Source organism: Sciurus vulgaris (genome assembly GCF_902686455.1).
Source record: "Sciurus vulgaris genome assembly, chromosome: 2".
Classification (NCBI taxonomy): domain Eukaryota; kingdom Metazoa; phylum Chordata; class Mammalia; order Rodentia; family Sciuridae; genus Sciurus; species Sciurus vulgaris.
In genome coordinates this window covers 16,732,793-16,747,007 of record NC_136462.1, presented here as the reverse complement: position 1 = coordinate 16,747,007, position 14,215 = coordinate 16,732,793, and the positions used below count along the sequence as shown (strand labels likewise).

General features: G+C 33.6%; 1 protein-coding gene across 13 annotated transcripts in view; it reads right to left on the bottom strand.

Annotated features, from left to right (window-relative positions):
- The window catches only part of EML5 (EMAP like 5), a 160,562-nt gene that overhangs the window by 32,508 nt on the left and 113,839 nt on the right, over window positions 1–14,215 (bottom strand). For 12 of the 13 annotated variants that reach the window (XM_079129244.1, XM_079129249.1, XM_079129248.1 and 9 more), the window contains 6 exons: window positions 12,996–13,148; window positions 11,830–11,961; window positions 10,854–10,942; window positions 9,813–9,989; window positions 7,422–7,623; window positions 6,229–6,355 (listed from right to left, as the gene is read on the bottom strand). In XM_079129244.1, coding sequence (XP_078985370.1) covers window positions 6,229–6,355; window positions 7,422–7,623; window positions 9,813–9,989; window positions 10,854–10,942; window positions 11,830–11,961; window positions 12,996–13,148 — 880 coding nt within the window. Of the gene's footprint in view, window positions 1–6,228; window positions 6,356–7,421; window positions 7,624–9,812; window positions 9,990–10,853; window positions 10,943–11,829; window positions 11,962–12,995; window positions 13,149–14,215 lie in introns of those variants that run through there. The other variant, XR_013762173.1, reaches the window with a different exon arrangement.

The window sequence follows — 14,215 nt, the reverse complement described above, 5'->3', positions numbered from 1 at the left end:
AACAATATGCTGCCTGCAAGAGACTCATCTCATAGAAAGAGATACCCATAGACTAAAGATGAAAGGATGGGAAAAAACATACCATGCACACGGACACAGCAAAAAAGCTGGAGTATCCATCCTCATTTCAGATAATGTGGACTTCAAGCCAAAACTAGTCAGAAGGGATAAAGAAGGACATTACATACTGCTTAAGGGAAGCATAAATCAGCAAGACATAACAATCATAAATATCTATTCCCCGAACATTGGCTCATCCATGTACGTCAAACAAATCCTTGTCAATTCCAGAAATCAAATAGACCACAACACAATAATACTAGGTTATTTTAACACACCTCTCTCACCGCTGGATAGATCGTCCAAACAAAAATTGAATAAAGAAACCATAGATCTCAATAACACAATCAACAATTTAGACTTAAACAACTTATATAGAATATACCATCCAACAAAGAACGAATACACTTTCTTCTCAGCAGCACATGGATCCTTCTCTAAAACAGACCATGTTTTATGCCACAAAGCTACTGTTAGCAAATACAAGAAGATAGAGATACTAACTTGTACTCTATCAGATCATAATGGACTGAAATCAGAAATAAATGACAGAATAAAAAACAGAAACTTCTCCAATACCTGGAGATTAAATAATACACTATTATACGATGAATGGATAACAGAAGACATCAGGAGGGAAATTAAAAAATTCTTAGAAGTTAATGAGAACAAAGACACAACATATCAAAATCTCTGGGACACTACTCAGAGGAAGATTTATTTCATGGGCCGCATTCAACAAAAGAAGTAGAAATCAACAAATAAATGACTTAACATTACAGCTCAAAGCCCTAGAAAAAGAAGAGCAGACCAACACCAAAAGTAGTAGAAGACAGGAAATAGTTAAAATCAGAGCCAAAATCAACGAAATTGAAACAAAAGAAACAATCGGAAAAATTAACAAAATAAATAGTTAGTTCTTTGAAAAAATAAACAAAATTGATAAACCCTTAGCCACACTAACAAAGAGAAAGAGGGAGAAAACTCAAATTATTAAAATTCGGAATGAACAAGGAAATATCACAACAGACATGAGTGAAATACAAAACATAATTAGAAACTATTTTGAAAATCTATACTCCAACAAAACAGAAAACCTCGAAGACATCAACAAGTTTCTAGAGACATATGAATTGCCTAAACTGAACGAGGAGGACATAAACAAATTAAATAGACCAATTTCAAGTACTGAAATAGAAGAAGTCATCAAAAGCCTACCAACAAAGAAAAGTCCGGGACCAGATGGGTTCTCAGCCAAGTTCTACAAAACCTTTAAAGAAGAGCTCATTCCAACACTTCTCAAAGTATTCCATAAAATAGAAGAGGAGGGAACCCTCCCAAACTCATTCTATGAAGCCAATATCACACTGATACCTAAACCAGACAGAGACACATCGAGGAAAATTTCAGACCAATATCCTTAATGATAATCAACGCAAAAATTCTCAACAAAATTTTAGCAAATCGCATACAAAAACATATTAAAAAGATAGTGCACCACGATCAAGTGGGTTTCATCCCAGGGATGCAAGGTTGGTTCAACATCCGGAAATCAATAAATGTCATTCACCATATCAACAGACTAAAAGTTAAGAATCACATGATTATTTCAATAGATGCAGAAAAAGCATTCAATAAAATACAGCATCCCTTCATGCTCAAAACACTAGAAAAAATTGGGGTAGTGGGAACATTCCTTAACATTGTGAAGGCCATCTACGCTAAGCCCATGGCCAATATCATTCTAAATGGTGAAAAAATGAAAGCATTCCCCCTAAAAACTGGAACAAGGCAGGGATGCCCTCTTTCACCACTTCTATTCAACATCGTTCTTGAGACTCTAGCCAGAGCAACTAAACAAACCAAAGAAATTAAAGGGATATGAATTGGAAAAGAGGAACTCAAACTATCCCTGCTCGCTGATGACATGATTATATATTTAGAGGAACCTGGAAATTCCACCAGAAAACTCTTAGAACTCATAAGTGAATTCAGTAAAGTAGCAGGTTACAAGATCAATGCTCATAAATCCAATGCGTTTTTATACATAAGTGATACATCTTCAGAAAGAGAAATTAGGAAAACTACCCCATTCACAATAGCATCAAAAAAATAAAATAAAATACTTGGGAATCAATCTCACAAAAGAGGTAAAAGACCTCTACAATGAGAACTACAGAACACTAAAGAAAGAAATTAAAGAAAATCTTAGAAAATGGAAAGATCTCCCATGTTCATGGATAGGAAGAATTAATATTGTCAAAATGGCCATACTACCAAAAGTGCTATATAGATTCAATCCAATTCCAATTAAAATCCCAATGATGTACCTTACAGAAATAGAGCAAGCAATTATGAAATTCATCTGGAAGAGTAAGAAACCCAGAATAGCTAAAACAATCCTCAGTAGAAAGAGCGAAGCAGGGGGTATCGCAATACCAGATCTTCAACTCTATTACAAAGCAATAGTAACAAAAACGCCATGGTATTGGTACCAAAATAGGTACCAATAGGTAGATCAATGGTACAGAATAGAGGACAAGGACACAAACCCAAATAAATACAATTTTCTCATACTAGACAAAGGGGCCAAAAATATGCAATGGAGAAAAGATAGCCTGTTCAACAAATGGTGCTGGGAAAACTGGAAAACCATATGCAACAGAATGAAATTAAACCCCTATCTCTCACTCTGCACAAAACTCAACTCAAAATGGATCAAGGACCTCAGAATCAGACCAGAGACCCTGCATCTTATAGAAGAAAAAGTAGGTCCAAACCTTCAACTTGTTGGCTTAGGATCAGACTTCCTTAAGAGGACTCCCGTAGCCCAAGAAATAAAAGCAAGAATCAATAACTGGGATAGATTCAAACTAAAAAGCTTTCTCTCAGCAAAGGAAACTATCAGTAATGTGAAGAGAGAGCCTATAGAGTGGGAGAATATCTTTGCCACTCATACTTCAGATAGAGCGCTAGTATCCCGAATCTATAAGGAACTCAAAAAATTCTACACCAAGAATACAAATAACCCAATCAACAAATGGGCTAAGGAAATGAACAGACACTTCACAGAAGAAGATGTACAAGCAATCAACAGATATATGAAAAAATGTTCAACATCTCTAGTAATAAGAGAAATGCAAATCAAAACTACCCTAAGATTTCATCTCACCCCAATTAGAATGGCGATTATCAAGAACACAAGCAACAATAGGTGTTGGTGAGGATGTGGGGAAAAAGGTACACTCATACATTGCTGGTGGGGTTGCAAATTAGTGCAGCCACTCTGGAAAGCAGTATGGAGACTTCTCAGAAAGCTTGGAATGGAACCACCATTTGACCCAGCTATCCCACTCCTTGGCCTATACCCAAAGGACTTAAAATCAGCATACTACAGAGATACAGCCACATCAATGTTCATAGCTGCTCAATTCACTATAGCCAGATTGTGGAACCAACCTAGATGCCCTTCAGTTGATGAATGGATAAAGAAACTGTGGCATATATATACAATGGAATATTACTCAGCCATGAAGAATGATAAAATTATGGCATTTGCAGGCAAATGGATGAAATTGGAGGATATCATGCTAAGTGAGATAAGCCAATCTCATAAAACTAAAGGACGAATGATCTCGCTGATAAGCAGATGAGGACATATAAGGGGGGGGTAAGAGGGGTTAGTGTTAGGGTTAGGGTAGGTTTAGGGTTCGGGATAAGGAGGGTGGTAAGAATGGAGGAAGGAAGGTCTGTATAGAGGGAAAAGAGGGGTGGGAGGGGTGGGGGGGGAAGGGAAAAAAAATAACAGAATGAATCAAACAATACTGCCCTATGTAAATTTATGATTTTTAATTAAAATAAAATTTAAAAAAAAAAGTTTTGTTGTGACACTTTGGCAGCACAAATACCAAAATTGGAACGATACAGAGAAAATTAGCAATAAAAAATGTTTTGTTTCACATTTGATGACAATAATAGATTTTATTTAACATACTGAAATATTTACATAGACTATATTGTCTCCTTAGTAATATATTCAAAATTGGCCAAAAGATATATCTCTTCTTTTTATCACCTTTGATTCTATCATTTTGTTAAAACAACAACTCTTATGGTTAATGACCCCTGCCTCAGCATTTTCATGAGAATTTAGAACTGACTTTGTAAAGAAAAAAATTAAGAACAAAATGTAAAACAATTTCAAAAAATAATGTGGAAAAAATTCGGCTACAAAAATCTTTGCTAATTACAATTAAAACAGTGTTCAGGAGTAGGAAGATATTTCTACCTGTCATGTGGGTCACTTCAGCAATGAGGAAGAAAATTGAAATTTAAGTATTTTACCATGAATGATGGCATACAGATTCAAATTAGGTTACATACCAAACTTTTCCAATACATTTTTTTCTTTAAAAAAATCAACAGAACATATGGAAGAGATTTATAAGAATGTCTACAGTTATTCCTCCCTATAGAACACTTTTCACTTCTCGATACTTGGGATGTTTGGTTTCCCTTAAATAATATTAAGCATTATTGTGTAATATTCTATTTAAGAACATTCACACTTACATATTTATATGTATTCCTCTAATTAATAAACATGTAGGTAGTGCTCATTACTTTGTGAATATTTAATTTCAGAAACAGTGTTTTAGTATTTAACTATCTCCTCAAGTTATTCTGTATTTCATTCTAAGGTAAGGATGCCACTGGTGAAGACCTACTATCTTAATTATATATATACATATATAATTTCATATCAACCTTGAAATAATCCATAAATGAGGAATTACAATGCTCATTTTGCCATTGAGGAAACTGAGGTTCAGAAAGAATAACTTCAAGGTCATGCAACTGGTAAATGATAAAAATGAGTATTTTAGCTCAATTGTCTGGCTCCAAAATCCATGTCCTTTGCACTGTGTGATACTACTTCTAACCAGTTGCTTTAATCTAGAATTTTATACAAGTATATAGATTTTGGCATGATAACATCCTACACATCCTTTTTTACTTTGCCTCTTCACGCATAACAAGACGATTACTCTCTACCTCTTCCTTAACTGACCTCCCCTTACAGTTATCGAAGCTATCCCACAGCAAACTAAGTACCTGAAATAGGAGCTGAGAAGGTGTCATGGCCTCAATATTCCACCTGGACTTCCTGGGAATGCTGAGATTGGTCAGCTCATCAAAATCTCTAGTTGTCCTCTCCCCATCACACCTCTCTAACTTTATCCCCCTTCCCTGAATATTAAACCCATATTTCACTTTTAGTTTTTCCCTCAAATACTCTTGCTAGTTTCTTATAAAATGTTTTTCCTTGTCGCAGCTTTCTATAGAAGTCACCGCTGTTCCCACCGCACTCCTTCATCTCTCACTCTGTTTCTGGATAATCTTTCCTTTATCATTGCTTAAAATTTTTCCACTTTTGAAGTTCATGCCATATGCTGTGTGTGTGTTTGTGTGTGTGTGTGTGTGTGTGTGTGTGGTTCTGGGGATGAAACCGGGCCTCACATGTCCTAGACAAGTGGGCTACATCCCCTGCCCTCATATGCTTTTTTATTGGTTTCCATCTTTCATTTAAAAAACATTAGGTCTACAGTTTCTCTCTTGATCTGTCATCCAGCTCAGAGACATTATTTAAAAGTTCTTCCAATAAAAGTGCTGTGCATATATGCTTATTTTTGATTTACTGATTCTAGACCAAGATCAGTAATTCCCTTTAAAAACAAGCTATACTTCAACCTGCCGTTTTTGGAAAAATTTTTGAAATGCTGTCAGTCCTTAATTAAACGCATATGCATAGATAGGCCTTTTAAAAACTGAATCATATCTCTACACACATGCTTCCTATAAGGTTCTGGGAACTGGATTCAATTTTGAATATCATCCCCAATGCCATCAAATATAACACTCAGCAAGTGGGTTTACTTTAATCATATCTTTTACATGTATGGCAACATTCCCTAAACTACTTGAAAAGACACTGTTACCACCCAAAAGTATTTAAGGGCAAACATATTTTCTAAGAGTTGCTGGAAACTATAAAAAAGCAAGAATATCACTGTTATTTAATTTTTGTAGGAAATACATTTTGTTAAATAAATTTGATTTTTAATATAAATATCTTTTTCTTCATCTAATTTTAAACTTTATTGTTACCTCTCATCAGCTGAAGGTTCTTTCTGTTGCAAATGAGGCTTGATTCCAAACATTGGGCGAATATTTGTTGATAAGGCTCTGATGGTATAACTGATTTCATTCTCCCTTGTAACATCACTATCATAGCCTACCGTTGAAATATAAAAGTTATTCTTTAAGTGATAAATAAGATCAATTGTGATCATTATAATTTAGATATAATGATGTCCAATGTCAAGTAAATTGTGCCATAATCAAATTATGCATCCAGCAAAAATTAAGAATATTTTATATGAAAAAAATATAAATATATGTATGTGTGTATGTGTGTGTGGTGTGTATTTGTGGTGCTAGGGATCAAACTCAAGGTCTCATGCAAGTTAGGCACAGCATTCTACCACTTAATCATATCCCCAGCCAAGTAATGATGTTTTCTAAGTATCACTAAGAGATAATAGTAAGCTACAGGTCATGTGCAATGGTGCACACTTGTAATCCCAGCCATGTGGGAGGCTGAGGCAGGAGGATCTCAAGTTTGAAGTCAGCCTCAGCAACTTAGTGGGACCCTGTCTCTAAATAAAATATAAAAAGGGCTGGAGGTGTGACTCAGTGGTTAAGTGCCACTGAGTTCAATCTCCGGTACCCAAAACAAAAACAAACCCAAAAAATAATAAATAAAAAAAAGCTGGGAATGTAGGTAAATATTAAAGTGCCCTTGGGTTCAATTCCCAATACCAAAAAAGAAAAAAAAAAAAAAAAACACTGCAAAAATAAGTTCAACAGAATGCCCCTTTTGTTAAAAAATATTTTGTACCCAAATACACATACACCTTAGGATATACCCCACATGTTAATTGAAGTTAATCTTGAATGGTTGAGTTATACAGTCTGTATTTATTCTTTATTACAAAATGTATTTTATATGAGTTAGTACATTAAGAAAAATTATTTTAAAATATAAAGTTCAAAAATATAAAGTTCATTTAAATAGTAGTTTTTAAAATGATTGTCTTACATTTGTAGATGAAGAATACATTATTAATCCTTGCTAGTCTGCTATTATTGAGTTATAAAACCCGTTTTTGCATAAAACTGACTGAAAACACTAACACCACAATTATTAAAGCAATATTATTACTCACTTTAAATTCTACAGTTTAAATCAGTTGTGCTAAATTTTGTATATGTTTTTGTTAAAATGTAAAAGGACCTACCTCCGCCTTCTTCAGAATCTACATCAGATTCCTCACTATCACAAGGTCTTCTTTCTCGATAACTCTCCATCTCATTTGTCCATACCATTAAAGACATATCTGCACCTCCTAAGGTTACCAACATGCTGTCATCATAAGTCCAGCGAACATTTGTGACATGCGTACTGTGGGCCACATACCTCTTAAACTTCCCAAATTTTCCCTAGAGATAACAAAAATGCAAACTTTTTCTGAGAAGTTTCATTATTTGAAAAATTATAGTTATACTTCTGAACTAATTATATTTTTAGTCATATTTAATTTTTCTTAATGTATGTTTTGAAATTAGTCCAAGTGCAACATGAATAAAAAACAAGAAAATATTGAAATTCCCTAAAATAAAAAATAACGAGGGGCTGGGGAGATAGCTCAGTCAGTAGAGTGCTTGCCTTGTAAGCACAAGGCCCTGGGTTCGATCCCCAGCACCCCAAAAAAAAAAGAAAAGAAAAAAAGAAAAAAAAAATAACGAATGGACAGAGTGAAATTAGTAGTTTCACACATTGCTAGTACAATTAATTTTTTTGGAAACCAATGTGGTTTCTTCATTATTTAATTCTGCATTAAAAAATACATATATATATATATATATATTTTGGCTGAGGATAAAACCCAGGGCTTCAAAACATGAGAGCCAAGTACTCTACCACTGAACTACATACCTAACCCCTGTTCTTACTTTTGACTCACTAATCTCCCTTCGGGATAGCTATGCTAAGAACATGCTATGTATGCAAAAAGTATTTATCACAATATTTACTTATAGCAGTGAAAAAATTCAAAACCTCAACTGTTCAATGGAGTAACAGTTAATATTGTTAATGCAGTGTATTATCTATGGAGTAATATATGCATTAAAAATAATTGTTATGTAGATTTACTATCATTAAGGTGAAGGAGGAAGGAATCTGTAGACCAGCATCCTAGAACCTATTCCTAATGGATCTATACCATTTGGAACGCTGGAAATGAAGTTTCTGAATGATAACTGTTTTAGTAGAACACATTCTTATCTACGAAGGTTCTAACTCATATACATATCTAAAATAAGCTCTGTGGAGTGTTTTTTTCTAATATCTGAGTTTCCTATGAGGTTTTTTTTTTAAAAAAGATATTTTTAGTTGTAGATGGACACACTATCTTTTTTATCTTTGTGCGGTGCCAAGAATTGAACCCAGTGCCACACATATGCTAGACAACCACTCTACCACTGAGCCACAACCTCAGCCCTCCTATGAGTTTTAAACCTGGGTCTTAATTTCAGTGCTAATCTACAAAAAATAATATGGGCATTATGAATTGAGTATCATAATGAACTGAATATCATAATGTGATTTTGGTGCCTTATTTCAAATTCATGTTTATGTTCTTGTTGGTGCTAGATTATAATATATAACTTAACTTATGGGAATTAAGAAATAAGAAATAAAAGTCATCTGAATAATACCTGTAATCCCAGCTCCTCAAGAGCCTGAGGTAGGAGAATCTCAAGTTTAAACCCAGCCTGGGTAATTTAGCAAGACCCCATTTCAAATAAAATAAAATAAAATAAAAAAAAATAAAATAAAATAATAAAATAAAATAAAATAAAATAAAATAAAAAGGGTTGGAGATGTAGCTCAGTGGTGAGAGTGCCCTGGGCTCAATGACCAGTAAAAAGAAGGAAGGAAAAAGGGAAGAGAGAAAAAGAAAGTAAGGAAGGAAAGAAGAAAGAAAGAGAGGGAGGGAGGAAGGGAAGGCAGGCAAGCAGGTGGACATTGGCTTTGATATATGAATTTTACTTTAGTGTCAAACATTTTGCAGTAGTTTGAATATGGGTAAGTGAAATAAGAATTGAGCAATCACATAACACAACATAGGCACAGAGAACTCCAAAGAATCTGTATAGTTCAGTTAAAAAAAATCATTAATCACATTAAATCAGTGTTGTTTAGGTGTTTTAAGTATTTAGTATTTTCTCTTTAAAAACGATACCTATAAAGAGTTTGTATTAACTTTTAATTTTAATGTATATACACACACATACATATGCATATAAAACAAAAAAAGTAAAATAGTTTAAGTTAATACTGGGGATAAAAGGAATGAATTTTTAAAAAGGATATTTACATTATTCAATACTAGAAAAACTATAAACTATAACTTTAGGCATGAGATCATAGATTACAATGCTTATTCTAGGTAAAAAGAAATATGGTGCCAAGAATAGGAAACATAATTCTGAACCTTTCATGGTACAACATGACGTTTTACATACGTAGTATTCATGTTACAACAATGAAATGCTATGAAAGAATATTACCTTAATCATTTTCATAATTCTGATCATTAGGAAGGTAAAAGAAAAATACATACTTTAGCAGGATATTTAAATAACTTCACAAATCCCAAATCATCGCCTGTAGCAAGGACCATTTTGTCACTGGTAAGGCAAGAGGCAGTTACTTCTGTGACTTCTCCAATTACTGGCCAAATTCCTTCACAGCATAAACCAAGCACACTTGTCCATGATGCCCAACTAATTTTTTCCACCTAAAAAGAGAAAATTACTGTGTAATATCTAAAAGGACAACCAAAATCTGAACATTCATCTTTGTTATTATACGTCACAAGTGAAATTAAATTTTAATAGAAAAACAATTAAATCATTAGTTGTCTTGGTTTTGCAGCTTCTCAGAGTCTATTAGCTCTTGCAGATACAATTTAATAGAATATTATTCAGGAAGTCCTTGTTATATAATTAGTATGTGTTCTAGATTGGGTTTTTTGTTGTGCTGGGGATCGAACCCCCAAAAAAAGAAATAATCAAGAAACACTCATAACAGTTCATGTTTAAGTTTGTTTTAATGTATCAGTATGTTTTTCAACTGGAAATTCAGAGCTTTTACTTAAGAGTCCCTCCCTTTTTATTCCCCTTAAACTGGTACAATCCTTTTTATTAATATTTTTCCTTTTTAAAGCCACTTTCTCTTTTCCTAGGCCATGCCAAAAAAAAAAAAAAAAAAAAAAACACCCCCAAAACAAAAAAAACTTTTTTAAAGAGAAATCTGCTAACAAGTATCATAGGCATATGGGTTCCAAAGATGTGTCAGAAACTCAGTACTTCAAATCAGATGGTATGTCCCCTATTTATTAGTGGGTGCTTCTTGTCCTTTGAGGAAAGTGATTCTAGCATAGCCATAATACCAGTGTTTTATTTCTCTACTTAAGACAGTATTTGTTCCTTTCGCCATCTATGCATTCTAGACCAATAAAATAAACTCACCCTAAGAATATTCATCATTCAAATAATGTGAGATTGAGCTTCACATGTAACTAAATGACGGAAAGCAGGCATAAGTTTTCCAACCACTCTTGCTGATATGAACACCACCACAAGCACCAGTGTCCTCCTACCTCCACGTTGGGGATGGTTTGTTTTTTCCCTCTGGGAGCTTCAAAGAATAACTGCTCTTTAGCACCAGTGTTGACTTGTAAAAGCTTTCCTTAAAAAAATAAAATGTATATAGACATATACAAATATATAAATATTTATATCAGTAGTATGATGTTTCAATTTTATGGGAAAAATTAAGCTTAAATAGAAAAATAATTTTCCTCTCCAAGTCAATATATTTTAAAGATATTGTATTTTCTTAATCTGCATATAATTAATTAAATTCATAAATGGCTTAATTTTTATTTATGTATATACAGAGAAACTATTTGTTTTTATGTATATTGAGAAAAACCTTAGAAACGAATGCTGAAATTCTTTTAAGTGCATGCAAGTATTTTGTTTGGCAGTATCTAAAAAAAACCTTAATTTGAAATAGTAAAGTTTTAAAGTTGAAATTGTTAAATATAATCCTTAAATGTAGCATTTAAAATATTTAACATTTATTTTAACTTATTAAACACTTTCAGATGCTATGCATTCTGTTAAAATACAAAGATACTCTAAGTTATGATATATAATTACGGTTATTTTTAGAAAATGCATATTAACTGATGGGAAAGGGATATTAAAATATTCATTAACTTTTCCATTTCCAAATTGAAGTCTGTCAAATTTATCAGACAATAACTAGTACATTATCTGAATAAAAAACTTTTTGTACAATATATTTATATTACTTCAAACTAAACAACTTATTACTGTACTATCATTTGAATGACATAGGGTAAAGCACTAAAAAAGTTTACAGTATTCACTTTCAGTTGTAAAATAAAGTAGTGGAAAATAATTTTGAGAATACAGTTTGTTTTTCACAAGATTTTTGAACCTATCTGTTAAATCATGTTTGTTTCTTCAAAATAAACCAAATGAAACTTTTATCTCTACTAAACCAAATGAAACTTTTATCAAATATTAAGCTGTTTAAAGTCTTACCTCTAATATCCCAGTCAATATGGGTTATACAACTGGTAGCTCCTTTGCATATTCCCACTCGTTTACTACTCATTACATTATAAATATCTATAAAGCTGTCATGGGATGCCACAGCTAGATATTTCCCAGATCCTACAAGAGAAACAAATTTGGCATTTTCTACCTGTAGAAATGTTTTTTACACTCTGAAACTAGAGTTAATTTTCTTAATATATTTTTGGAGAAATCTTAGGTGCTTCATAAGCTATATTAGAACTGAACAGATGTGTTAAATGACAAATGATAATATTTTTCAAGTATATTAATAACTAACAAGGGGCTGAGGCTGTAGCTCAGTGGTAGCGCTTGCCTAGCATGTGTAAGGCACTGGGTTTGATTCCCAGCACTGCATATAAATAAATTAATTAAATAAAGGTCTATCAACAACTTAAAATTTTTTTAAAAGCACATAAAACTAATAAATAAAGGTATGTGTCCATCTGCAACTTTAAAAAATTTTTTTAAAATTATAAAATGAGGTACAGTTTAGTGAAACAATTTAGTTCAGTGGACAGCAAACTGTCAATATTATATATGATGTAATTTTGATATGTTTTGATGACCAAAAATCCTTTAAATTTAGAAAAAAAAATAGATCTAGACCAACCTAAGTAAATTTTGCTTAACATTAGGAATTCCTATGTTATAGTAGGTTTTGTAGTAAATAATGAATGTAAGAAAACTGATGTATGAGAAAAAGTAATGCTTTTTCTTTCTTGTGGTGCTTGGGACTGGACCCAGGACCTCTCACATGTTAGGCAAGTATACTATTACTGAGCTACACCCCCAGCAGAAAGTAATACAATTTAAAAAGCACTAAGAATATCAAGAATATCTTGAAAACAGTCAAGTTCCTTTTATGTTACAAATGAGAAAACTGAAGTTCAGAGTAGTGTCCTGGTCCAGGTCATATGAAAAATTTAGTGACATAAAAAGCACTAAGCAAGATATTTGCATTAATCAAACACAGGGTTTGTGCCTCTCACCATACTGCAAAAAAAAAAAAAAAAAAAATTCTAGTAAAAAAAAAGTAAAATTCCAAGGTAAAATAAGCTAATAAAAATCACACATTGATACATTTACTCATATTCAGATCAAAGTTAATAATCAAATAAATGCAATCTTACCAGGTGAAAATCTAATATCTGAAATAATATCTTTTCTGTGGTGAAAAGACACAAGATCCTCTAGGGTATCTGCATTTGCCATTAAGAAACTTCCATCATTGAGACCTACAGCTAAAGCTTTTCCATCAGGAGAAAAACAGCAACACCTTCCACCTGGAAGAGGAAGAAGAGAATGTATCAGGCAATTTTCTTTTGTCTTTTTTCAAAAATATGTGCTTGAAGGACCTTTCATTTCAAAGAGAATGCCTATGTTTATTATGGTCTCAAATCAACATAAAAAAAGGAGTCAAGAGATACAGATGAAGTTTTCTATGAAAATTCCAGTAAGAAATTCTAAGAAAAAAATTAAATTTATTTCTAAATGTAACAAAACTGAGTACTGATATTTATCTTGAAAGAAATTAAGTTGAAGAAAAAGTTGAGATTGCCTGAGTCAAATGCTGAGTCAGGGGTACAGGAAGGTGTTGCCCTCCTTTCCTAGCCCCCCATGCACCATGTTTTCAGACCAGGTCTGGCTTGGTCTTTTTCCATAAGCAAATGGCCAGGGAGCTCCAGGGAATCCACGCATGGTTGCTTCCATGGAGCCTGGCCTAACAAGGCAGAGCAGTGGGAAAACCTGTGCATTTCTGCATGGCATGGCACCTAAGCAGTAACTGGCTGTCCTAGATGAATGTTGCGCCAGTCATGGCCTATAGGAGCTTGAAATCTGTACTGCTGTTTATTTTTGTGAAGAAACAATCATGCATTTGCAATGAAATCTAGAAGGGAACCCCATGTCCCTGTGGGACACAATACTCCTGAGGACTTAAAAGAGGAGACTGACATTTGACTCTTCAGGGTTCGGAATATCAGGTATGAACTCCAGCTCCTTGCAGTTGATGATGATGCAAGCCTGCTACAACTGGAAACCCAGGTAAATCAAAGTTGCTACATCCTCTACTATTTGTACAGGATGAAAGCTCTGGATGCTATCCTTGCCTCTGAGATCCCATTACACGAAGAAGGCCCGCACTGCCGTTCCTTAAAGGGTAAGAATTTCTGCTCCTCCTCTCAAGAGTATATGGAAGACCCTCACTGATACCCTGCTGAATGACTAGGCAATAGTTTGCTGTGAGACAGGTGCTTGGCCACAGTGAGTACCTGTGCTATCAAGAGGCCCTAAATGAGCAGGCCACCATGGGACAGCACCAATCATCAGCCAAAGACCTCAGTCCCCTGAA